Below are 26,424 nucleotides of genomic sequence, written 5' to 3'. Positions count from 1 at the left end.
TGTCTCTAATTTTAAGGCATTCTTTAATAAGCATTTTCATTAATTTTATTCGTAATACCACTGCAATCTGAAAGGTAAAATACATAAACCTGTTAGGCCTTTTACTCTCTCGTGAGCTAAGATTGCACCATGCAGTACGTACGTACGTACGTCGTACGCGTATTATTTTTTTGCGATGTTGTGGCCATGTAATGACATACGCAGCACATAACTAGTAAATCAGTGAGGAATAAGCTTATGGGTTCTATGATAAATGTGTAGTTACATTATGTTCTTTATGATGTAAAAAGAAGTCAAGTAATGTAAAAAGGTGTTACCTATTTATAATTTCAATTTCTTCTCTTGACGTTTCGCCTACTAGCTGTAAGAAGAAATGTAAATTGTAACACCTTCTTACACAATTTTTTGGATCATATAAAAGATAAATACACATCACATAACGTGATATTTAAACGACATTTATGTTTACATATTCATTATAGCAATAATTGCTATTTCTAATTTTATGGGATTTAATTACAATATAGACGGTTTAGCCTAAGCGTAACCTATAAACACAGCATCATTTCTAAGTGTATCGGAAACAACATAAAACCGTCGCTTACATACAAACAATTGAAATAGGTAGTTATATTCGGCACCACCATCAGGAGGCCGTCCATACATAACTGCTCTTCTATTCAATGCGATGTATTAAGGACATAATAGTTCAAGTTAATCACATATATATAAAAGCACCGCGCCCATTACGTGAAACGTAAAATAAATTTAAGAAATATATGATCATCAACATATCAAAAGACACCTAGGCCTATGTATTATTTACACTATTTTATAAAACAAAATAAATTGAAACGATGAAGCTACAACTGAGTATCAGAGAGTATAAATCCCACTCTTTTGATTTTTGAGCAAGTCTTATAATGATATTATATCCCTCAATCCAGGCCGTTGCCATTCGCGATTAGGCTATTCTGAAGTGAATATGATATTCTGTCACTACATGCCAAAAACAAAAATTGTAGTTTATCACATCTTATGCATATTATTCTTGTCGAAATGAAAATTATTAAATAAAATATTAAAGTTAGAGAGGACATAATTTAGGATTTAACCTACTAAACAGCAAACGCCAACGCCATAAATGATTAACAAGTCAATTGTACATAATCATTAGACCTAATGCAAGTTTCCTATGTACACACATTTACATCTAATGCACTATCTGTTACCCTCTGTGCATTTAATACGGTAATCGTTCTCTATTGTATAGAATACGACTATACTAATTGCCTATTAGCGCGCCATCAATAATGTATAATTGTACTAATATTTTGAATAAATGGCCGTGTTTCAAAGAAAAGAAAATGATAGTTGTGAGAATATTCAGATAGAGAAGAAAATGCTATATAATAATATAAATATTTATATTCAATCCTATAAGGCACTATATAAATAAAACCACATTTTTACTATTTTTATAATGAACACTTTGAAAACCAGCATTGGCGGTGCCGCGGCAGTTTTCTCTGTATTGGTTTTTGTCCTTTTATTATTTATTTTTATATGTACGGTGATTTAATGTCTTAGAAAGGTGGTTTATAAATGCCACGTTATTTATTTCATTATTATTATTATTATTAATTCAATTCAATTCAATTCAATTCAACTATTATTGTCAAACACAGTGAGAACATGGTTTGAAATTCTTCTTGTTTGTTCACAGTTAAAATGTAAGTTAAAACAAGACACAAAAGATAAAATCACAGAGGAAACAGCAAAAATTTAAAAACAATAAGTCTGCTACAATAAAAGTCTGCTATGAACAAACATGTCGCTAGCAGAGCAGCGCTGCCAGTATATATTAATATCGTTATTATTATTATTATTTCTACAATTTTAGGTATACCTTTATCATTATTGTTATTAAATTATTGCATCATGTAATAGTGATGCTGGGTTTGGTAGTTTGTCATACTTGTGTGATAAAACAAATTAACATGGAATACTAAAATAAATTATTTCTTTCAAAATTAGATGCTTAAAATCCATAATATGCTCTAATATAAATATAAGTATTGTATAATCACAGAGGGAAATCGCTATCGGTGACGGTTATAATGGTGGTTGTGTATGTCGTAATCCATAATGCTGTGTACATCGCCCATGCGCATTGAATTTTGAGCTGACCTGCCCGCTAATCGGCTGACGTCAGCATTACCAACTTTGTTGTTATTCTTGTTAAATCTGCTGTATTGAAAACTACCCTCATCATAGCAATATTCCAATACTTGGACAGCAGTGAGAACACTTGCGCCTGTGAACAATCCAAGATTACCGCCAATGTTCGCTGAAAATAAAAAAATAATAATAATGAATATTTTCTACGTCATAAGGCACGCCATAATGACGTTCTATTGTAAATATTTTGGAAAATACAGTAAGAACAGATATTGGTCGTTAGTTGGACAATGAATCCTTCCAACCCATTTTGAAAATAGGGGAGACTCTAGCTAATTTCAATTGGTCTGTGGGAAAACCCCGCTTTTTAAAGATAAATTAAATATATGGCAAAGAGGTTCAGCTAAAAAATAAATTGATTGTTTTATAACTTTTAGGCTAAATTCGTCAAGTCCCTGTGCTTTATTATTTTTAAAGCCATTAACAATGTCTATAATATCAGTGTCCGATACTGGAAGCATAAACAATGAATTCAGGGTAGGTTGAGGTAAATATTTATTAAATTCGGGTCGATTCGTCGGCATTTTATTAGAAAGGGTTGGGCCTATTTCAACAAAATCAATGCTAGCACGAAGATAGAAAAAGGCGGGTGTATGCACTTTGAAATATTGATAAAGTGTGCATCATCCATATGTATAATATCAATTGATAGCATTTAACATGATAGTATATAATATTGCACTAGATGCCAATAAAAGATGCCAATAAAAACACATGGTTCGTAAATAAGGTCCGGCTCCTTAATGTGCTATAACAAAAAAGGATACGGTAAGCCATTGCTCCGTCAGAGAAATGTTAAGTAAAAGTACAAATAAAGTTAGTTTTAATCTTAATTGATATTATGATATGCTACTAGTTAAATGACAATAGCCAACGAGTTAAAAGAATAGACAATGTCTACCTAGGAGTGGAACCCACCGTTGATGTACAAGTTTCCGTTTCGGAAAGACGGCCTTTTACCCTCACTATAGGCTAGGGCCATTGTGTCTTAGACTTTTTTTTTGGCTAGATCCGCTTCGCTAAGATCATCGGTAACAAATAAGTTACTTTTTTTTAGTAATGCCCTAGCCTTCGTAAAGACTTGATGACGTTGGGGCCGTATATAAACTTGGCAACAATGCCTTGGTTTATCGTTCGGTGCACGGGGTTTACCTGTCCGGTGGGCGTTCTCAATCATAACTTCCGGAATATTTAACTTATTTTTGTTTTCGATTTTGTCCATCCTTCCTAATATGGTACTATGTTGGTTAGTTAGGACAGTTTCCAGCTGACCACGAATACCAAGCAAGTCCGTTGATAGCTGTTGAATTTCGCGCTTCAGTGCTTCCGTACTAGCAGCGCGGTGGCAGCTTTAGACGGGGGAGGCGACGCGGGTGACTGTGGGCCTACGTCTGCTGGTGATTTTTGGCCTACGTCTGTTGGCTGCTTTTTTACCCATCCTGTGTTATTTTTTACCTTAATGACAATCAACTTCTAAAGTTCGCAATACACTTACAGCTCGAATCGTATATCGTTGGCTACGATAGTATTTTAGTAACGATCTGTATATTTTTAGACGGAGCTAGCTGCCGACGTCCGTTCGCTCAGCCATTCCTCTCAATGATGCGACCGTTTTCTTTTTGGTGTAAAATGGATACGTAAACCTAAATAAACGCACCTTAATTACACATTTTTAATGTTGTTGTTTTTAATAACACATCCTACCGCCAAAATGTGTTATTGCGTGAGCATAAATACTTATTGATCCTAACCAGGTTAGAATAAATGTTATTCTACTGGAGTACAACATTAATAGAATATGTGAGAATGATGTTGCTTCCATTTTTTTGTTTACAGTAATTTAGGAGGCGTTTATTTGAGGAAGAAATAGACGCCTTGGGCGTTTATTTGAGGGAGGCGTGTATTACAAATGAGGCTCTGGTGAGGGGCGTTTATTCGAGGGGCGTTTATTCGAATAAATACGATATGATATATCTTACCCAACAAAACAACAACAGTTATTGCCGGTAGTTGATCAACTATTTCAAAATTCAGTGCTTCGTAAAATAATGATACAACTGCAACATTGTTCCTAAAAAAGAAGAGTAACACGATAACACAAGCTATATTAGAGGGTCCTTTTTAAAGGCATGGTTAAAATTTTTGTAAAAAAAAAAGAGTGGCATCTTCAAAAAATGTAATGTCATAGAGTAAACACAGTCTGTAGCTAATAAACAGAAACCATTGTTTCTGAAAATCGTTATAATTAACTTAATTTAACTAAATTATTAATCAATTAAGCAGCCAATTCAACCATCATAGTCGCGTCTCGTTAACATATTGTAAGTTTATCTGAAACGTCACTTAAGTCGAAATTTCATAACTCAAATAAATTAGGTTGACTTACTGGATGTCGTCAGCAGTGAAATTGAATGTGCCATTAAAGATACGCGACATGAAGTTGGTTCGTAGCTTGGCATTGGTCGTACTAAATGGAAAATCTTCAACTTCGCATGGAGATCGACATTCGCACACGTCATCCGGCAAGTTGCCTTCTGTTACTTGAACTATTAATAAAAAGTTGAAAAACCCTGAAATTCAGTTGGATTGTTTCTAATTTATTTTAAAGAAGTGTTTTAATAGAATATGGCCTTTTTTTGTCATTTTCCCTGAATATTGTCGTCCTCAATTACAAAATACTGTACCATTATTAGAGATTACATTAAAAGCACTAACTCCAGAAATTTGCTGACAAGGGGCTCGACATGTCCGACGGAGCGGTCCGAACCAAAGTGCCGCCTAGAGCTTCGGCAGGGGTCACGGAATAAACAAAAATCCTTGTAGGGTTCACAGGGAGATTTTTTAATGGTTTATTATAGCCCACATTGTGCTTTTAGACCACAATATTAGGATGGAAATTCCCAATCAAAATAACGTTATTTGGCTAGACAAATTATTATTTTATTTTAAAATTTTTGATCCGACTCTCCCCCCCCCCCATTCGCTGGCGCCACCACTGTTAACGACAATAATAGGCCTATCCCCATAAATCTTAGTCATAATGAAAACCAATAATAATGCAATAAAACATTTAAGCATATTGTGAAGAATTGTCAACGTATCTTAAACGACATTTATTTTACTTTACGACAACATCTTTAAGTAATCGTATTTGTGCGCTCAAGTTAACGATTATATAAGCGTCTAGGTTAAACATTAAAAGTACGTGTTGTAAATAGGTCTGATAAATACGGTCTGAAAATCGTAAAATATGTTTACTGTGTTCGGATCCAATGAGTAATGAAATGTCGACAAGACAACAATGTAGACAACATACAGAGGATAAATAGCCGAAAAGACAAGATAGGCCTACATGTAGACAACTTGATATGAAGCGTCGAAAGACGTATACAACTTACGAAGGATATCTTCAGCACATATATGTGTTTGATTAGGGCTACAAACCGGGAAGCCATCCCCAGTCGGTTGCTCAACAAGACGACAATTACAATATTTTTCAACCGCTTTTGTTTCACATTCGATACGGCAACCTTGGAGAGAGTAGGAGTCGTAGTAACCAGCAGTGTCCTCCGACTGACATTCCGTGTATGGCAGAGGCAAACTTGTTATCTGTAATGGTAAATTCATTACGATGTTTATAAATAAACACCACTAACAATGACTGTTTCCACGTTTGTTTACTCTCAAAAGATAGGCCTACACATTATGTGGTTTACTCAAAAATTGCACACATCCACAATTAACATTTAGGCCTATATAAGCACTTACTATTTTATTATCTAAATACTGTAAGCCTTATATTGTGAAATTGAGTGGCTGGGCCAGGATGGGTATGAGGAAAACCCCAAGGTGCGGCTATATATATATTTGTGTTCAAATCATCTCATATCTTGCCAGAGCGCCCTCACTTAATCATCGAGCCCTCCAACTTCACCCACTCCTCCCGCACCTCATCAGTTCGCCCCACCCCATTACCCCTGCCACCACCACACCACAATAAGCACTTAACATTAGTTTTCTGACAGGCCGACAGGAAAAAATGTTACATTTTAATGGACAGAGGAATTCCAGGCAGGGTGTGGCGTATCCAGGATTTGGAAAGGTGGATTGGAAAGTGGTGGGGTTACTGAATAGAAATATTGCATCCACTAGACTTTATGCGAGGCGCAAAACTTGGAACGAAGTACCGTACTCGCGCGATGGCAGGATCGTTGTATTTTTCTTGAAAACTCAGATGAGAATGTGCTTAAGGTCGAAAAAGAAAAAGAGGAGTAGGACTAGACATAGACAAATATGTAAAAAGATTAAAGTTGGAAATATACTGTCTGTCCAGGGATCGGAGCTCTCATCTGTCCAAGAGAAATATCCTCATTTGGATATTGACTGAAGAAGAATGTGTTTCCACTCTACAGCTCAAATCATGCACAACCACAGTCCCAGGATTGATTGGATTATTGACTTTGCTAAAAAGAAAAATCTTATGAGGGGGCGCTTATTCAAACGGGGCGCTTAAGGAAAATTTCACGGGGCGGTTATTCGAACGGGGCACTTATTCAAACGGGGCGCTTATTCGCGCGAGTACGGTACTGTATATCGATTGCGATGGCTACAAATGTGGTGTTAACGTCTGAAGTTTCTTACTTCGCCACTTCTTTCAATTAATTTATTACTTTTATTTCACGTTTGAGTAAAACGGGGATGCTCATGTACAATTGGCACCTCCTGGTTACTTACTTACTACCTAAGCAAACAGGCTTATTTTGAATGTCGAGTGGATGTCTATGATTTTATAGTATAATATAGTATAATATTCAATTCAATATAACAAAGAATCAATTTACATATTTAATAATTTAAAAAAATTAAAACACAAAAGCAAAACATAGACAATAAGACAAAATGGATAAAAGATAATAGGCCTAACCAGTATAGCTGGTAGGTTTGTTTAAGAGTGGGTTCCCAACAAAAACTAGATACATTATTTTCATTCTTGATTTTATTATTTAATGCGATAATTATTATTTAATTTTCAAAATTGGAGTGATGAGTAAGCCTCCCAAGCTGACCTGCGAATGTCGCATAGCAACGTATGTATGCTGCCCAACCGACGCCACAAAACCCAGTTCCTTGAGATACGGAGGTTCTGCTGGTAGATGGAGCATGATCTTCACGCCAACGTCCATGGCGTCTCCACCCAGATCATTGGTCGGTGTGTACTGCTCCACTTCCATGTTTAAGATCAATCGTAATCCATTGCCTAAAAATAAATATAAACGGTTATAGGTTATTGGCTTAGGTGTCTGAAGCAAATTAAATGGCCTGTATAGGAGCGGTTTGGTGCAATGGTCGTGGTTTAACTTCTCGGCTTCAGGATGGTGTTCAACCCCTCGCTGTGCATTTCACACTTTCCTTGGGCAAGGTACTTTACTTACGTTTGTTTCTCTCAACCAAAGAGTACAAATAGATTAAGAGACAGGTGCTTTTAGACCACAATATTAGGATGGAAATTCCCAATCAAAATAACGTTATTTGGCTAGACAAATTATTATTTTATTTTAAAATTTTTGATCCGACTCTCCCCCCCCACCAGACACTAAACCTTCGAACCCTCTCCCCCTCATCCCCATTCCAAAAACCCCTAGATGCACGCACTGCACACACACGCACTAATACTAGCTTCAACGTTACAAAATTGTACCCAGAGAGTTGAGTATGTGTACTTGTTTGATCCAATGACCGGGATAATGATCATGATGTGAAGCACTTAGAAGCCCCATTGGCATTTAAGCCTAAGATCTACAAGGGCAGATCCATAATCTTTCAAACGGGGGGAGGGGGCACAACATATTCAGAATAGATAAGTAAAAGCGCTAATTTCAATATATGCCTTGACATTTTAAAATTTAGTAGCAAACACCCCGTGCCCCTACTGGATCCGCCCCTGATCAATTACAATTCCAGCAAATTATTATTAAACCCACAACCATTATTTATTCAGGAATGCATAGATTGAACCTGTTATAGGTTTATACTATCCCCAGGTAGAAATAATTCTACATCAGTTTTAAACGCTCCTTTTGTGAATGAATGTTATATTTTGTGTAGTGTCATTAACACATATCTCATTGAATGAAGAATTTACCCGCTATCAAAAATAGTTACAAAGACAATTAATATAACCATAACACGCAATAGTGATTTGTTTATACAAGTTGTAGTCGTAAGTGTTTATAGAGATATAACGATGAAGGAAACGTCACTCCTCTCAAATAACTTTAGAGTGTACCACCGGTAACATTGTTTATTCTTATACCATTAATTAAGTAAGGCTAATATCGCCGCTATCGCTTCGATTCCGATAGAATTTAAAGTGCTCCTTCTTGTGATGATACGTGACCACAGTCGATAGATCATGCTCTGATTTAACCGGGGAGGCATAAAACATTATTTCAATACCTCCCTGGATTACCGCCCTCTCCTATTAGGCCTCTGTGCTCATTTATAACAACTCTATGTCGCTCCAGTATTGAATTGAAGCTTATTCAGTTGGCAGCGCGTTAACAGCAGCCTACTCTGAATATCATTGGTTCAATTCCCGAAGGCTAGTACATGTTTTAGATAAGTTTGAAATTTACTTTCCAGGACTTGATTTCACTTCATCAGGGTATAGGCGGTAAAGAAAAAATGTTAGGTAACACATTTTCATGATACCTGTAACCAAGGTAGAAGCCAAAATCGAAAATGCTCGCACATACACACTGAAAATAACCATAAATTATGTACTTTTCGTCTTCGATTGACAGTTTTTGTCTCTAACCTAATGTTTTATGGATCACAGTGAATCATTGAAACCGTCTTAAATGTTGGAATGTGATCAATAATGAATCCAAAATAGCACCACTCCTGCAACGTGCAAATGATATCATTGTCAATATACCAATGCATGGCTTTAATTGCTTCCTAGTTGTCCAATAACAATAATTAATGCGAAGCATATCCCAAAATTACAACCCAATATATCTCATAGAGCTTAGGCCTATTGTTACTTACTTGCACCGGCGTTAAGGGATACTTTTCTGTCTTTATCCGCTGAGAACTTATTAAATGTATAACAATTTCCCAAATGAGTAAAGACATGCATAAAGTCATCTTCCTCGCAATCTTCTTCTCTCCACAAACACTGTAAATACAATTGAAGTTATTACGTAAGCTTCAAATCATATCAACATACAGTTACAGCCCCTCCAATCTGAGACCACATTTAGGGCTGAACATTTCGGTTGGTCTCGGGTTTGGTCCCCATTTAGAGGGTTAGATTTGTGTTAAAAGATTGAATATCGTCATTTGGTTCTTTGAAAAATGTGGGCTCGAATTAGAGGGGTCTCGGAATTAAAGGGTCTCGAATTAGAGGGTGCACTGTATTTTATTTCGCCGATATTTTGTTAAAAATGGCTACTATAAAATGGCTACTATAAAATGGCTACTATAAAATTCTTAATGCGATAATTATAATTATGTTAAAATCAAGTAACAGAAATAAAGAAAACAAAATTTTTTGTCTGTTTGCACATGTAATTCATTAAGCCCGTATTTTTTATGAGATAAGCTCATAATTATTGAACGGTCCACTGATTAATCTCAGATAAGAAAGTATAATACATGATTCCTGATGATGACATAATTAATGTCGAAATATTGAATCCCAACACAATGGCGTGCATTTCAATACTTTGAGTAGGCCTAGGCCTATGTATTATACTTTATCGTAATTATTTGTAATGCACCTGCTCGAATTCGTTAATTATACAGTATAATATAAGAGTTAAGACTCAATAAATGGCCCGTAAGGCCTGAAAGATATGCCTACACTTTTTATAAGAACCATTAAAATTGTGCTCCGGCTGAGTGTTCTTTTCTTATTCGTTCTTTTTACACACTTAAAAATAGAAAATTATTATTATACAGCAGTATATTACTGTACTGTATAACGTTAATACTTTACTGCATTTGACTATGCCTAATGTGTGTGATTTTCTTGATTTGCAAAATAAAAATCTCACTAACATTTTACGTCAGCCTCAATTTGTTCTTTTTTTTTGTTCTTTTTTCAGCCTCGGTGTTCTTATAAAATAGGATAGGAGTATTTTTGGTGTGAATCTCACCAAGGGCAACCCACTAAGTCCGATGACTTGTTTCCAGTGGAGTCCATTTGGTCGTGAATTGGGCATCGGGAGACAATTCCCTTGTCTTTTCCGTAAAGTGTACTGCGTTCTCTGCGTGCACATGGACCATATTGCACACGAAACTAACGGCTTAAACGTCTCATCCGAAAGACGGTCGCTATCGTAACTTGTATTTCAGCCCTCCAGCTGAAACACAAAGAGAGCAGCGATAGGAATTGAACCGGGGACCAAGAGTTCTCCAAGCGCACACACAGTGGCTACCACCGGTTTAGCCGATCGACTGAGCTAAGCTGCTCTCAAATGAAATATGTTTTTATAATAAACGTGCAACGTTTTCAAGCTTCATTAAATTCAAGCTTCCTTAAATATTTTGTTATGAGAGCAAGAGGTGCAGAGGGGTGTATCCCCCACTGATATTCCAATACTTTTCACGTTTGTGGTTGATTTTGTTTTCAGAACATTAGGCCTAGTGGTTAATGTGATATTAGTGACTGATGTTTATAACATTAGTGGTAAAAAGTTACATTAGTGATTGGTTTTATTACATCAGTGGTTATTATTACATTAGTGGTTGATTATTACATTAGTGAGTGATACAGAGGAGGGTAGGATAGGATAAGATGGTCGTGGGATAAGAGATATTTAGGGGTAGCTTATGGTATATTTTTCATTATGTTATGATTTTTGATGCAAAGAGAAATGGTAGTTTGCTCTACATGGATGGGTTTGCTCCTGGAAAGGATGATTTTGTTAGACACCCCCTATTTATAAGCCGGCGTGTACCCCTTTTACAAGTTTTTTTTTTTAATTTCTTGTTTTAATTCTATATTTATATTTTACGACTTTAAAAGTACACAGGCAATACAGTATATAGTGGCGTATCTAGGAGCCTTTAAATGGAGGAACTACTAGTGCCGCGAAGGTGAAGTGTGGGAGGGGCCGCTCGATCATTGGGTGAAGAGGAGCTAGCTCGCAAAATAAGTTGATTTGAGGTGATTGTTAATAATTTGAGCGTGATTTATTTTTTGGGGGTGACGACTGGAGGTGGCGAGCATTCTTTTAGGAGGGTGCGCCCCCGGTGCACCCCTAAATACTCCACTAGTAACACCGTATCTCACACAGTAGAAGAGGTATATTCTCAGCAAGCATGTTCGCGTTGTGTTCATTGACAGATATGACGTCATCGTATACAAAAAGGACCTGGTTAGTTTGTTTACCGTTAGGTACCGTAAGATGCCAATTTAAGTTAATTGAATGTATAGAAGAATAATAAAATTAAGAGTCTAGTAAAATAATTACGTTATTTACTTCCATAACGTCTGTCTTTGCTTTGACGTCAAACGTACTTGGTTTTGCGTTTCAATTCGATTACAAAAGTCGATTATTTTAGAGAATTAAATCACAGGGTAACAACACTACAGGTATTTGTCAAATTCATATTTACAATAGAATATGGGTTTGGTCACATGTACGTGATAAATGTTTGATAAATATAGGCCTAAAGTAGTTTTGCCCATTGAATAATTTTTGAGCCTATCTTACTCCATATAAACCTTGTTGATGATAATATGTATTAAAAACGAATTATCATATAGGTCTGATATTAATCTCGTATTAAATAGGTAACCGTTACAAAGTACAATATAAAGCCAGGGGTAGGCTTTAACTCCGGCCTACATTATTTAAATACAAATAATCCTTAAAACTATTTGAGCTACGAACTGTCTTTTACATAAGTGATTCTGATAGATTGATAAGATTGAAAACTGAATTAAAATTGATTTTTAATTATTCTATCAATTACTGTACATTCAATTGCGTACGAAATTAATGTTCTAATGTTGGCATTGTGTAATTGGGTAAGGGGACTAATTGATTAATGAAAGCATACGGTAGTTCATTAATTGAATATTGAATGTGCTGTTAGTTTGAAAGGACATCTGTTAATACTGTACCGACTTAGTGATAAATGTGGAACATGTGCAGTCCAGGCCCGTTTTAACCAGGATTCCATGAGGTGGGATGGGGTAATTTCCTATATGAAAACCAGAGATCCAGAGGGTCCCCCCGCCCCACGGAGCTGAAGAATTCTCGCATAGTGGTGAATTTCATCATCGTTCTGATTCAAGGGAATGTGTGGTTTGATTTAGCAGAGAGGATTTGCTCAAAAATGAGTTCGCTTCGGCCATACAGGACATTTTCAATAGCCAAACTAATACTGTTTAAAATTTAAAATGTTTTTGAGACATAAACCATTGTGATCAATCAAAAGTTTAAGTTGAGCCAGAAAAGCTCAGAACATGAGCAAAATCCTGTTCACAAATGTGTTAGAGTAGGGCATGAGCAAAACCCAGCACCCAGGAGTGTAGCACGTTACTAAGAATATAGAATATCTATATTCTTTGCTAATACATAGGCCTGAGTGTCCCAGCTCTCCCGTTCCTTCTAAACAAATTAATGCATAAAATGAAAAATAGAATTCCGGAACTTCGTGGGATATCGGTATCAACTAAATTACTATAAGAGCAGCTAGCTCAGTCTGCTAAACTGGTGGTAGCCACTGTGTGTGCGCTGCACCTTGCATCTCTAGATCCCCGGTTTAATTCCCATCGCTGCTCTCCTTGTGTTTCAGGTAGAGGGCTGAAATGCAAGTTTCAAAAGCGCACCGTATCTCGGATGAGACGTTTAAGCCGTTGGTCCCGTGTGCAAAATGACCCATGTGTACGTTAAAGAACGCAGTACACTCTTCGGAAAAGAGTGGGAGATTGTCTCCTGATGCACTGCCCGATTCACCACCAGAAAGACCCCAATGGAAATAGGTCTCAGGACTTTCGTGGGTTATCCTTGGTTATCACACTGATTACTATCAATACTACCACCTCCTTGCAATTCCTTAAAATATTACCTTAACAATAAAATCCTCTTTTTGGTGACCGGTTCTTTTAACAAAATCTGTCATGTTGAAGTTCGGATCTTCGACTGTAGTTGTCCAGTTAATGGCGTTAACTTTAGCAGCAAATTCATCGGTGTAAAGCCCCGGTGAAAGCAGTTTACGATTTTCGTCAAGGATTCCTTGAAAGCAAATGATAACATTTTATTAATAAGGTAATGAAATTATTATACAATATTTACGATTACGTCATTGGGATAATAATAATAATGATGGTAATAATAATATTATCATGGCAAGATACACTATTGCAATAAAATCAATAAATAACAAGAATAATCCTGTAATAATAATAATAATAATATTAATAATAAAAATATCAATAAATACATAATAATAATAGACTATAACTCGTTCAACAACAACAGCAACAGCAACGGGGAAAAAACAACAATAATAATAACAATAACAACAACAATAATAATAATAATAATAATAATAATAATAATAGTAATTATAATAATAATAATAATAATAATAATAATAATAATAATAATAATAATTATAATAGTAATAATAATAATAAGAATAATAGTAATAATAATAACAATAATAATAATAATAATAATAATAATAATAATAATAATAATAATAATAATAATAATAATAATAATAATAATGATAATAAGCCTAATGAATTTGGTTATACTTTTTTAATTGCACTGGTTTATTGCCCATGACTCATCGCAAGTTATCTTAATTGAGAGTAATTTCTAAAATCATAAAACGTATTATCTTAACAGGTGCAGAGGTAGTAATGAGAGTATGCTCTTCTGGCATCTGTCTATTACAGGCACTATATACACAGTTCCTTCCATATATCTCTCTTGTTTATGCAGATCAGGAATTTTGCTTAGTTGTTTGCATTAACTATCTACATCGTTGGTACTGCCACTGGGGCCGTGGATTTGTGTATATTTTTCTCTACCACCTTCCAATAAAAAAAAAAAGCTCGCTCCCCCAGTCGCACGCTCCCGTCCGCTAGAAATTTTCAAAGCAAACAAATTACACTCAAGTAGTTAATCAACTCGTATCAGCTTATTTTGCCAGCTAGTGCCTCCTCACGCAATCATCGAGCTCTCCTACTTCACGATCGCTTCCCCTTCCCCTCGCCGCCTACTATTTTAAACCTCCTAGATACAGTAGGCCCTGCGCCACTGGTGTGCATTTTTATTACGCACTTTCGTTTGCGAAAACACAAGATTTCTCATTCAACATACAGTACTGGTTTAAAAAACAATCATGTCTTATTTAGTTATTTCCTACCGATAGATTTTGAATAGTTTTATCAACACTGTAAAAACGGCGTGGAGGATTTAAACGCAAAGCTCTACACATTGTTGTCTCGTCTTTGGTAGGAAGGGGCATGGTCCCCGACAAGGGGGTGGGCCTGAATCCCCCGACAAGAGCAAAGTGGGTGTGGTCGGACGTCACTCAAAATCTTTCGAAAGTGGTCCACGGCGAATCCCCAAAAAGTATGACAATTTAAGGGTTTCAAAGGCTTATATAATTATGTAGAATATTTAATTATGTAGAAAATACATATAGGTCTAATTTGTTTTCTCCCCGAAGAATTGTGGTTTTTTTCCCCGACCGCAGGGGGTGGGGTTGCATCCCCTATCTCCCTCCCCCCGTATCGCCGCCACTGAACGCTGGTATTTTACCGCGTGCTCTATCTAATTTGTTTCCCGGTACAGGTGCCCATGTTAAGACGACAGTATGCCAGTGAATTTATTTTTTAGAAATAATTAATATTTTTGTTTTGTTTATTTAGGCGTATATGTTACGTTTTAATCCAAACATTTGTTTTTGTTAATGAGAACACTTGTGTCAAATTTTACGATATTATGTATTATAATAAAGAACATTGCTGTGAATATCTTCGCTGTTCACATGTGATTACGAATTTTATGAGAAAGTGTGGAAATAAAAGTAATTTTGAAATTTGATATGTATTCTACCTATGAAAACTGAGATCTGCCCTCCCATGAAACTGTAGGAAGAGCCTAACGCAGTGACCTCTTTAGAATACAATATTTTATTATGAACAGTAATAGACCTAAGGCTATTGTCTAATATAAAATTGAAAACAGAAAGTAAACATTATATTATTACTGTTGTTCTTTTATATCATTGTTATTAAACTTATATCATAATAATTATTATTCATTTACTATTATCATTATGTTACCAGATTTATTAGAAATTTATGTCTAATTAACAATTAAAAAAATAAAATATTTGATGATATTATTATGAACAATAATAATGTTATTGTCTGATATAGAACTGAATGCAAAAGTAGACATTTATTATTATTAATATTGTTTTTCTTTTATATTATTATTAAATAATCTTTTTAGTAATATTATTATAATAAATTATTATTAATTTACTATTATTATTATTATTATTATTATTATTATTATTATTATTATTATTATTAGTATTATTATGATTATAATACTAGGCCTAAATTTGTTTTTACATTTAAGTCTAATTGATAATAATAAAAAATAAATGTAAGATCAAATTTAAAATATAATGCATAGGTCTATATAACAAAACAAAAACAAGAACTACGCAAGAAGAAGAATGCATATATAATAGATCATTATAATATATTTACATAGGTGTACAACATTACCGCAAGACCAACAGCAATGGACAGTTGACATAACATTCTATTCATAATTTACGCCAGGTGAGTGAATTTGTCGGTAGCGCATGGCTTCTGTTACGCGACACATGCAGACATTTATACATATCAGTCATTACAGTACATTACATACTAGAAGTCTAAAACTCTTAAAACACCACTTTACCAATATTACTTTCGATGTGTGACAAAGACATACAATCTATAAATGAATCAAACTTTAAAGTGGCTTGAAATTGAAGGGGCTCATGGGGGAGCGCCAGTGTGAAGTGGGTGGTCGTTGAGGTGGCGATCTCGCAAAATAAAGTGATTTTTAACTACCTGAGCGTGTTATTTTGCTTCGAACATTATCGATGGAAAGGGGAGATTGGGAGGGGAGCGATCTTTTTTTTTGGGTGGAGGAGGGGTAGAGGTGGGGCATGCGCACTCCCCTGTATACGCCACTGCGCCTTTGTTCAGTAATACATAGAATTATTATTGTTTGATTGTGGGAGTTAAAATTATTATAAATTATTGTCCGATCTAATTACACCAAACCGTGCAGTCCAGTTCAACGCATTCTATACCGATAATTAAATTGGTGCGAATTTTTTGTTCATTTTGACAATCTTCTTCTTATTGATTATTACAGATGTAGGTCAAATAATTAATTAAAGAGTAGAACGTATTGAAAGAGTAAATTGATATTAATTCTTTAAATATTTTTTTTATACTAATTGATATTAGGATACGAGATACATATCAAACTAATAACAAAATCATCATTATTATTCCATGCCTATTATGACTACTGTACTACATTATCGATAGTCTACAACTTAACGCCTGGGCGATTTGATTGCATAAAAATACTTCCTCCTTGGTTCGCGTTGCTAAAGCTCAGACAATCCAAGTCACATTTTCTCATTTTAAATGACACGTCTGGAACCGGAAGAGCAATGATACACTATACGGCCGTTATGTATAAATTAAATTACCGTACTTTGTGGATATGGAATTGGTAGAAATTCCTAGTGTCTCTGTACCAAAAATTGTTATAGAATAACTATATATGGCTGGTGTAGACGACCGATTATGCAGTCAACTTGAAATTTGCTATTGTTTATGATAGGCACGATTTCAGATCGGTCTATGCCTAATATAGTATCAACAACTTAATTTGCGTGGTATGCTTAAGAATTGTAAATGCCGGACACTTACTGCGTCGTACGACGGTCTTGTACGACCGTCAAAATGTAAACATTTGTGAGTACTTTGTGGTAGGCCGCCCACCCGCTATCATGAGATGAAAACCATTAGTTACGAAAATCCTATAATTTGAAAAAAAAAGGAAGGCAGAACAGAACACACAGTGCTAATAATAGAGGCGAAAGGACCTTCCTATTAAAACGATTTGGCGGTGGTCTACGAATGAAATTTACGTCAGATCTCGATTAAGACCTACTGTATATATGTCTTATATGTTGAAATTTTATGATATCAAATGGAGCCTGTTCCAAAGCACAGAAAATGTATTAATAAACTCGCTCTCGTCGCATGAGTTTTTAGTAGCCTCTTAATAGAACGCCCACTTTTACTTAAGTTCACTTGTTTAAAGAGGAGAGAAACACTTAACACGCGGTGATGGATATTCTAATTATTCTGTACATTATTCGTCGTCTAATGTTAATAATTATACATCCTCAATACGAAATATTAAGTCTCACATTTTGATATATCGTATGTTATTGGCAAGATATTAAAAGCGAGCATTATTAAAAGCATGATGTTACAGACCAATTAAGTAAAAGTAAATTGTGCGTTGAAATGTTCTTAATGTTTCACAGTGAGCACGTGCCAATTCGGACCTGCGACTTCGGTTCTTCCACAACCTAAAGCCATAGTAATATGGTCCCCACGAGCAAAGAATTAGGTCTTGTGATTCGACCACCAATCTCGAGATTCGACCATCCAGGGGCGGATCCAGAGATGTCCGAAAAGGGGCAGGGGAGAAAGTGGGCCGATCGAGAAAACACCCGGGATTAGGGGTCCGGGGGAATGCTCCAGCAAAATTTTTGTTTTCTAGACGCCCGAAAATAACCTCTGAGGCGTTTTGGGAGATCATATTTTTTCTTTTGCTTTCTTTCTGTTTTTTTTTTGACTTTCTAAAGGTGTGGGGTGGGGGGAGGCCGACCCCCCCCCACACTAAATATGCCCTGCCATTTGACTCAATATTTTAGGTACATGTAAAGCGCCGAACCCACTATGAACGTATTGTACAGGGAGGGAAAGGGAGGCTGAATCCAGTGTTAGCGGCCAAATTCCATGCGACACCAACATTTGTTGCATTTCACTGCAGGTATAACGTTAATAATGCACTGAATTAATGCACCTCATTTCCTCTACAACTGACATAAAAGTTTACATTCGTAGTGGAAATTATCATTATACCAATAATTTTGGACAATTCCTCCATGATGAGACTTACATCAATGGCCATCGATTAGATGTCTGGTTGCCTTGTTAACTGTGAGATCATTAGTACTTTTGTTAAAAGCACAATGGCACATGAGAGGGCTAATCAATAATTTGTCCTTTATTCGAATTATGTTATGAAGTTGTAATTGTAACTGGTTCTACAAACGCTACGGTTATTATAATGTGGATGGCACGACTAATGCAGAGATTCTACGTTTCTCTTTAAAATTCCTCCCAAAGGCGCCCAAGAACGTACTCTTCCAATCTAACTCCCAAAAGTACGGTAGTTATTCTGCAAATGCGGATCCAGACTGAAATTCACAGGGAAACTATGGTAGGCCTAGTAGGTTCTAAACTGAATTGACATAGAGAAATTAATAATAATCACTTTAATTGAAAAAAGTACCGACTGCCCTTAAATGGTGACTCTTACATTAAAAATACAACTGTATTTAAAAGTGACTTAACTTAAGTCTGACTCCGGAGGAAATTTTGATATGTTGTAGAACTGATATTTCTAAGACACAAAAAGCATACCGGTATTTGACGAAAAACTAATGAACGGTTAATGAGATACAGATTTTTGAAAACAAAAAAATCAAAACTAGGGGTGGGGTGGGGAAAGGTGGAAAATAGGGTGGTTACACCTCCTTCCCCCCAGTTTTTATAAGTATTCAAAACTCTGTATCTCATTAACCTTTGCCGAGTTGTTGGTCAAATATGGTTGTTCTGTTCATATCAAAGTTGTTTTCATCCGGAGCCTCACTTTAAAATGAATAACATTAAATAATATCAGAATACAATAATTTCCTAAATTAGTATTTACAATAAAATTGATTAATTTAACCTTTCATACAAATAACTAAAACCAAATCTGCAAGTGTATAAGTGGCCCTTCTAAAATGATAATGAATTACATGCACTTAAAACATATAATCAAGATGTCTAGATGACAAACGAACTGGAATAATATGACAAACGTTTAACAAATGTGCGGGAATACCAAGAACACACATTAATTCTTCGAAGATTTATGCGTATTAACACGTGTGTCGTCTGTGCGAGGTTTATTAGTGGCACACGGGAGGGAAATTACGACAAGCCGTTTAGCTTATGATGCTGTTATCTTGAATTCTTGGTCGTTTATTTCCAATACTAATCAGATTTTTAGTAACCAGGTGTTCTTGTGCAAACTTCAGATGAGTTACAGTAGTTAGCCTAATTATGGTTTGGATAGGCCTAAAGAGAGAATATGATGAAACCATGGATGTTAAGAAATGCCAAACCTCCATGATAAAAACCATCTATTTAGGCCATTTCGTCAATCCATATCATAGGCCAGTACATTAAAGGAGCTCTGATATTATCGGTAAAGTAGTTGGAATGAAAAACATCCGTTAAGCCGAGCACTTAATGCACCAGTCGGTTGTCGTCGGCGGACCCGATTCTATGAAGAACGCAACGCCACGATGCGCGTGCAGCGGTTCACGTTGCCACCAAAAGAGTATAGAACTGCCATTCTGTACTCTTTGCTGCTGCTACCGACAATCAGCAGACGGGGTCGTGTCGTCAGGGAGTTGGATTCGTCGTACTCTACGTCGTACGACGCAGTGTGCCTCCGGCTTTTAATCCCACAGGCATTACTTTAAGTGCTGTTTGTTCTCTGAATAGGTTCAAAATAGACCTACCCATTAGTAACGATGAATAAATTTTGGTGAATTCTACGGTTCCATTTAGGCCATTAGGCATCAGTGTATCATAATATAAATACAATGTTTGAAATATAATTCTGTAATCTATTACTTCACTGTATCCATTAACTGTAGATAAATATTAGAATGAAATAGGGGAAGCACCCTATTGTATAAAGAAAAGCAATGTCAACTTAAATATCCAAACACTGAGGAATGTATACCTCTATGATCAATACCACATAATCATTAGGCGTTAAGTCTACTATTTACCGGAATACCCAAATATACGTCAGGTCACTTAAACTGAAATATGATCACTTATATTGGTAAGCAGACAATAAAGTACATTATTTCTAAATGTTTATGAAAACAATCAATATTTGCTTGGGAAGCAATCCCATGATGCATCCTTCCATCCCTTTGGTTTGGTCCCATAATCGAAGCAGCAACTTGCTCGAATGTATTCTTTACTATCACAATATCATCTCCATCAACGGTTACCATACGGGTACATGACGGCCCACTTTCAGTGGCATCCATCAAGTTAAGCGATGTTTCCATACAAATCAGTAAAGGGCGCTCTATGCCCTTTTTGTTCAGAGCCCTTAGGTTCAGAGCAATCGAGTTTTCAATTAAAATAATACCCAAAGTTAAGATTAGTCTCTGTCTGCCATTTATGAATCATGGCGTACGCAAGCAAAAATACAATATTTGAATTATAATTCTGTAATCTATTACTTCACTGTATCCATTAACTGTAGATAAATATTATAATGAAATAGGGGAAGTACCGTATTGCACAAAAAAAGCAATGTCAACTTAAATATCCAAACAATCAGGATTATATACCTCTATGATCAATATTACATAATCATTAGGCGTTCTAAATGTGTATGAAAATAGTAACGTTGCTTAGGCCAGTGGTTCCCAACCCTTTTGCGTTCGCGGACTCCTCGCGGGCCCCACCATGGTTGGGGCTGACGTACAACATTTTTTATGGCATTTCTAGATGGCTGGAGAAGGCACGGTCAGACTCAAAATTTGAAGGTGATTTAATTCCCAATTTAATTTTTAATTTGTAAAATTTAGGACGACTCATGGTTGATATTCCACCAATGGACAGAAAATGATTCGCCAAATTACGACATGTTGGATTTTGGAATTAAACATAGACAGGAGGGAGTGGTTAACAGACAGTACATTTTACAAATAGGGGATTTACGCTACCTCAGCCCCACCGAACTTTTTTTTTTTATGATTATGGCACTTTTAGTTGGCCGGAAATGATAATTTCTGACTTTAATTTTAATGTAATATTCTGTTATCCTCCATTTACTTTTAATTTTGTCAAATGTAGGGCTTCTCCTGATTTTTTAAATTTATTCAATATCCAGGTAAAAGTAATACAAGAGAAAACATGTAAACAAGATGAACATTACCTGAGTAAGAATACATAAAGCACTACTTTAAAAAATTCAGATCACCGATAAAATATTAGAATTAAAATATACCGTAATGCCAGTTTAAACAATTTAGAGTGAACAAAGTCATCCCTTTCAAAGGTATTTCATTATCGTCAGTGCATTATCACACTGTTGTGAGACAAGACAAAGTACCGGTAATTGAATCATGAAAAAGTTGTTTTTAATAATTATAGCGGACCCCCAAATTTGTCTCGGTACCTTGCGGGTCCCTTTGACTTGGCGGACCCCCAATTATATTTCGGGGACCTCTAATAATAATATTGACAAAAATAATAATTAAATTATTAATATTGTTATTCGATGTGGTTTGGGTCAGGAGATTATTATGAATGCTTTTTTGCCCAACCTTGCTTGTTATCGTACTGAATGCTCAGTACGTTCTTAAATAATCCCGAAAAAATATATAGCATTGCAGTACTTGCTGCTACTTGGAGATCGGATTCAACACTAGCCACTAAGCGCAAGCTCGTTGGTCTAGTGGTTATGATACCAGGCTAGTTATCGAGGTTTTGGGTTAGATTCCTACCCGAATAATTTTCGAGTTGATTGGCCAAGCGCTTAAGTAAGGGACACCATAACATTCATCTCTAATCTCGGCGCTGGTTCGAACTGCTCACTCGCCAATGGTTCCGGTGGTGGAACAAGTCTTCTCGGATAAGGACTTTAAACCGTAGGCCCAGTGTACGCATTTGGTCCGTGTGCACTTTAAAGAACCCAGTACATCCTTCGAGAAATGTAGGGGGCTACCCCCTGTACTGGTCCATTAAGTCCCCTGTTTAACTTTTTTTGTTTTTGCAAATTTTTTTTCGTACACTGAGAATTTGGTACGTATTTGGGAACGTAGGGCTACTCAGCATTATCAGTAATAATAATAACAATAATAACAACAACAATAATAATGATAATAATAATAATAATAATAATAATAATAATAATAGTAATAATAATAATAGTAATAATAATAATATTGATAATAACAATAATAATAACAATAATTATGATAATATTCTTACCAAGATGGTAGCCCACATTGACGATATCGTCCTGCGTAAACGCTGATTCTCTGTATTTGTTGAAATTACAGACAGTAATGGCCGGAAAAACCACTGTGTTTTTATATTCTATGTCCACTTTGGTAACATGATGATAATCAAAAAAGCTTATAAAAAGCAAAGCTGTTTCGTAAATTACAATAACCCATGCTGCGATAGTTACAATTATCCAAATTAGCTTCCTGACAGTACCACCGTCACCAAATATCCCAGGGAGCCCATGCAAGTCCGTCTTTTCCGTCGAATAAATTGGTAGATAAAAACTATCTCGATCACAACCCATATTTGTTTTCAAACAGAACTGTCCGTTGTAAACAATATAACGTCTTGTTGACTTGATTGGCTTTATTCAGTATAAAACAACATCAGATACATTAAAATGCAACATTGGTTTGATTATCGTTTTTATATCCAATTAAATTTTTATCTCAAGGTAAGAAAGATTGTTCCACTGGCTATCCTACAATTCTCACTTGTAAGAGAATGTCTACTAAGTAAGACGCGCTTCATACGTGCATCGATTCGACCGGGTACTTATCGTTCCAGGATCTAGGCAACCATTCACACTTCACAGTACTTCTTTCAATAGAAGGCTTAATCTATATGAGGTAAGAAAGAAGGGTTAACGATTTATAAGAAAGCACTGCGACGGTCCTCTCCAATTTTACAATTCCCTGCTAAGTAAGAATAATTATGCAAATGTAGCCAACATTTCCTCGTAAATCTCTTCAAGTCACTACGCCGAAGTTTATAGCTGAGTCAGCTGTGCATTTAATAATATCTAGGACGAAAAGCGCAACATGTTTTAATATTATCAGTAGTAGGGCTATAGTATTGTAATGTAAAACAACAGGCCTAGGATTCATTAGGAAATATAGTATTTTATAATGATAATAATAATAATAATAATAATAATAATATTAATAATAATAATAATAATAATATTAATAATAATAATAATAATAATAATAATAATAATAATAATAATAATAATAATAATAATAATAATAATAATAATAATAATAATAATAATAATAATAATGGTTCTATGGTTGAACAGTCACGTAACAACAGGTAACTGAAGATGGCTGGTAGGTCATATTCTGTGTCCTATTCAGGGTGTGAATCTCAATGCTTTCCCTTATTTTTCTATTGTCCCTCACGGCACACTACTTCCATGTTTTCCATTTGTATGGTGTGTTTTGTTGATTTGATGTGTTCTCCAACTGCTGTGATTAATCCAGATTATCTAGTGTGTTCTTTGTATCTTGTGCCAATTGCTCTTGCTGTCACCAACGTACGTGGTGGGGCATTCTAGGCAACAGATTTTATAAATTGCTCCACATATGTTGGGTTTTGGAGTGCTGTCTTTGGGGTGTACAATGACCTGATTTGTTTGTGTTATGTGTGTACACCATGTTCTTTGTATATATTTGTGAGTTATTCTGATAAGCCTCTAATGTATAATGTATAGGTACTCTACTACACAGATTAGAGACGAGGTGTCCGAGATTTTCCCGACGAAAAGCAAAGTGGACGTTGTCGAGCTTCGATTAAAAGGCCCCGAAAGTGGTCCTGGGGGCGAACCCCCCGAAAATTTCGACAATTTAGGGGTTTCAAAGACTTATTTTATCGAGTTTAGAGTTTAATAATAATTAAATAATACATATAACATTTTGTTTGTCCCCGACGAAGGCAGATCTCTTCAGTAAGGCAGTTCCCTGAATGATGTTGTTGTGACAACACCGAAAGCTCGGACTCAGACAAACGAAGACTCTGAAAGGTAACATTTTCACTATCATGCAAACAACGGATTCAAGTAGTAGTATACATGCTGTTAATATTATTATTATTAATAATAATAATAATAATAATAATAATAATAATAGGCCTAATAATAATAATAAAGATCATGATCGTGATGACTAATAAAAAAAACGTTAAAAATTATAGTATATCCCATAATAATAATAATATTATCATTTTAATAATGCTATGATAATGTTATTGATAATAAGGATTATTATTGTTAAACTTTATTTATAAAGACATATTTTATAAGAACACCGAGGCTAAAATTGCCTGAAAATACAAATTGAGGCTCAGGTAAAATTTCAAATGCTGTTTTATTAAAAAGAAAAAATAGAAAATCAACAAAAATTCTTTTGGTCTTATCTGTATCTTATATGTATTAGGTGATTATGTAATACCCTTATAATATAGTACATACTGTTGTAAAATAATAATGTTCTATCTTTGAAAAATGTGTAATTTATAAGAACAAAATAAGAACATTTTGAGTCTAAAATTGACGAAAAAAGTAAAAACAATGTGCCTGGGAAAAACTTACTGGTTCTTATTTTAAAAAATTAAGGTGTAATATCATTTATATACAAACGAAGGCCATTTATTTTCATATGAAGCTCTTGTGAGACATGTCCGTCGAATAACTAATTTTGAGAGCTTCAGAATTCTGGACGGGTGAAAAAACTATTTTTCTGCCTTTAGATTAGATTGTGTTCTTGGTTATTGATACGACATCCCATGGTTCTGTTTCGTTTTCTTTTTGGTGATGTGAAGCTCATCGAGGCATTTTTTTTGTATATGCGCTCATTATCATAATCAGTATCATCATCATCATCCCCACCACCATCATCCTCATCATCATCCTCATCATCATCATCATCCTCATCCTCATCATCATCAGCAGCAGCAGCATCATCACCATCACCATCATCATCATTATTATTTTTTATATTATTAATCATTATTATTACTGTTAATATTATAATTATTATTGTTATTATGTCTATAACATAGCGATAAGCCATAGCAATGCATACATGCATTGTTTACTTCCCAGTGTCTAATAAAGCGTACAGTTTTATACGTGACTTTCTACTGTGAATCCCATAATGACCATTAGCAGATATTCATAGTGCGTTGTGAAAAGATGTTATTGACCAATGTTGAATTTTTTATCTTCTTGAATTGAACATGAATGCATTACCTTGAAAAAACATCTCCTTGAGCTGTGACGTCCGAAGCATGACATCAAACTACTAGTTTCTTTCTCTAATATATAACATATTTGGAGTAAGCCTAGACCTAAATAGTTTTAAGTCTACTTCATAGAATTTATAGTAGCCTATGTGTATGTGCACCCATAGTCTGTCTAAATAGTGCATCGTATGAATATTGTACAATGTTCCTTCCAAGAAAATATACTGTAATATCCAAGAGCCTGGTGACAAAAGATATTGTAGGCTATTGATCTATGAATAGAAATTAGAGTTCTAAGCATTATTGACTAGGACATGAGAGGGTATCTTTTAAGAAGAAAGTACTTCACCTACCTTAAGTTATGACCACCACAGCAAGCCATCGGAATTAAATTGATTTGTTCCATAAACAATTGTTTGTAATATATTATTATTGTTATTATACAAACACATCTTAGGTGGAAGAGGAGGAACGCAACGCAAATCAATAAGAATTAATTACCATATTTTTCCCGATAGGGGACTGTTTACCGGTCGTTCCTGTAGTAACAGTGCACGTGCACCTACTGCTATTTAATTGCTTTCGACATCGGTGGATGGAGCCCTGTTCTGGATACTTATACCGATAGCGCAAATGCTTTTTCGGAACTGTTTTAGTTTAACCGTAGTTTAATTCAAAATTTATTTACTGCTTGTTTTCTT

The 26,424-nt window shown here is 35.3% G+C and overlaps 1 protein-coding gene across 1 annotated transcript; it reads right to left on the bottom strand.

The window, feature by feature from the left end:
• LOC117122655 (acid-sensing ion channel 2-like) lies at positions 1-26,207 on the bottom strand. The gene is made up of 9 exons (XM_033268334.1): positions 26,077-26,207; positions 22,682-23,319; positions 13,330-13,496; positions 9,292-9,421; positions 7,308-7,498; positions 5,640-5,850; positions 4,628-4,787; positions 4,221-4,312; positions 1-2,350 (listed from the first exon to the last, which is right to left on the bottom strand). The coding sequence occupies exons 2-9, from the start codon at positions 23,001-23,003 to the stop codon at positions 2,103-2,105; spliced, it is 1,521 nt and encodes a 506-aa protein (XP_033124225.1). The 5' UTR covers positions 23,004-23,319; positions 26,077-26,207; the 3' UTR covers positions 1-2,102.
• Positions 26,208-26,424: the final 217 nt, after the last annotated feature.

Source organism: Anneissia japonica, unplaced genomic scaffold, assembly GCF_011630105.1.
Source record: "Anneissia japonica isolate Jap-2015-1 unplaced genomic scaffold, ASM1163010v1 scaffold287945_len1679841_cov205, whole genome shotgun sequence".
In the NCBI taxonomy this organism is placed as follows: domain Eukaryota; kingdom Metazoa; phylum Echinodermata; class Crinoidea; order Comatulida; family Comatulidae; genus Anneissia; species Anneissia japonica.
Note: the sequence above shows the minus strand (reverse complement) of the source record. Positions and strands in the feature narration are given on the sequence as shown.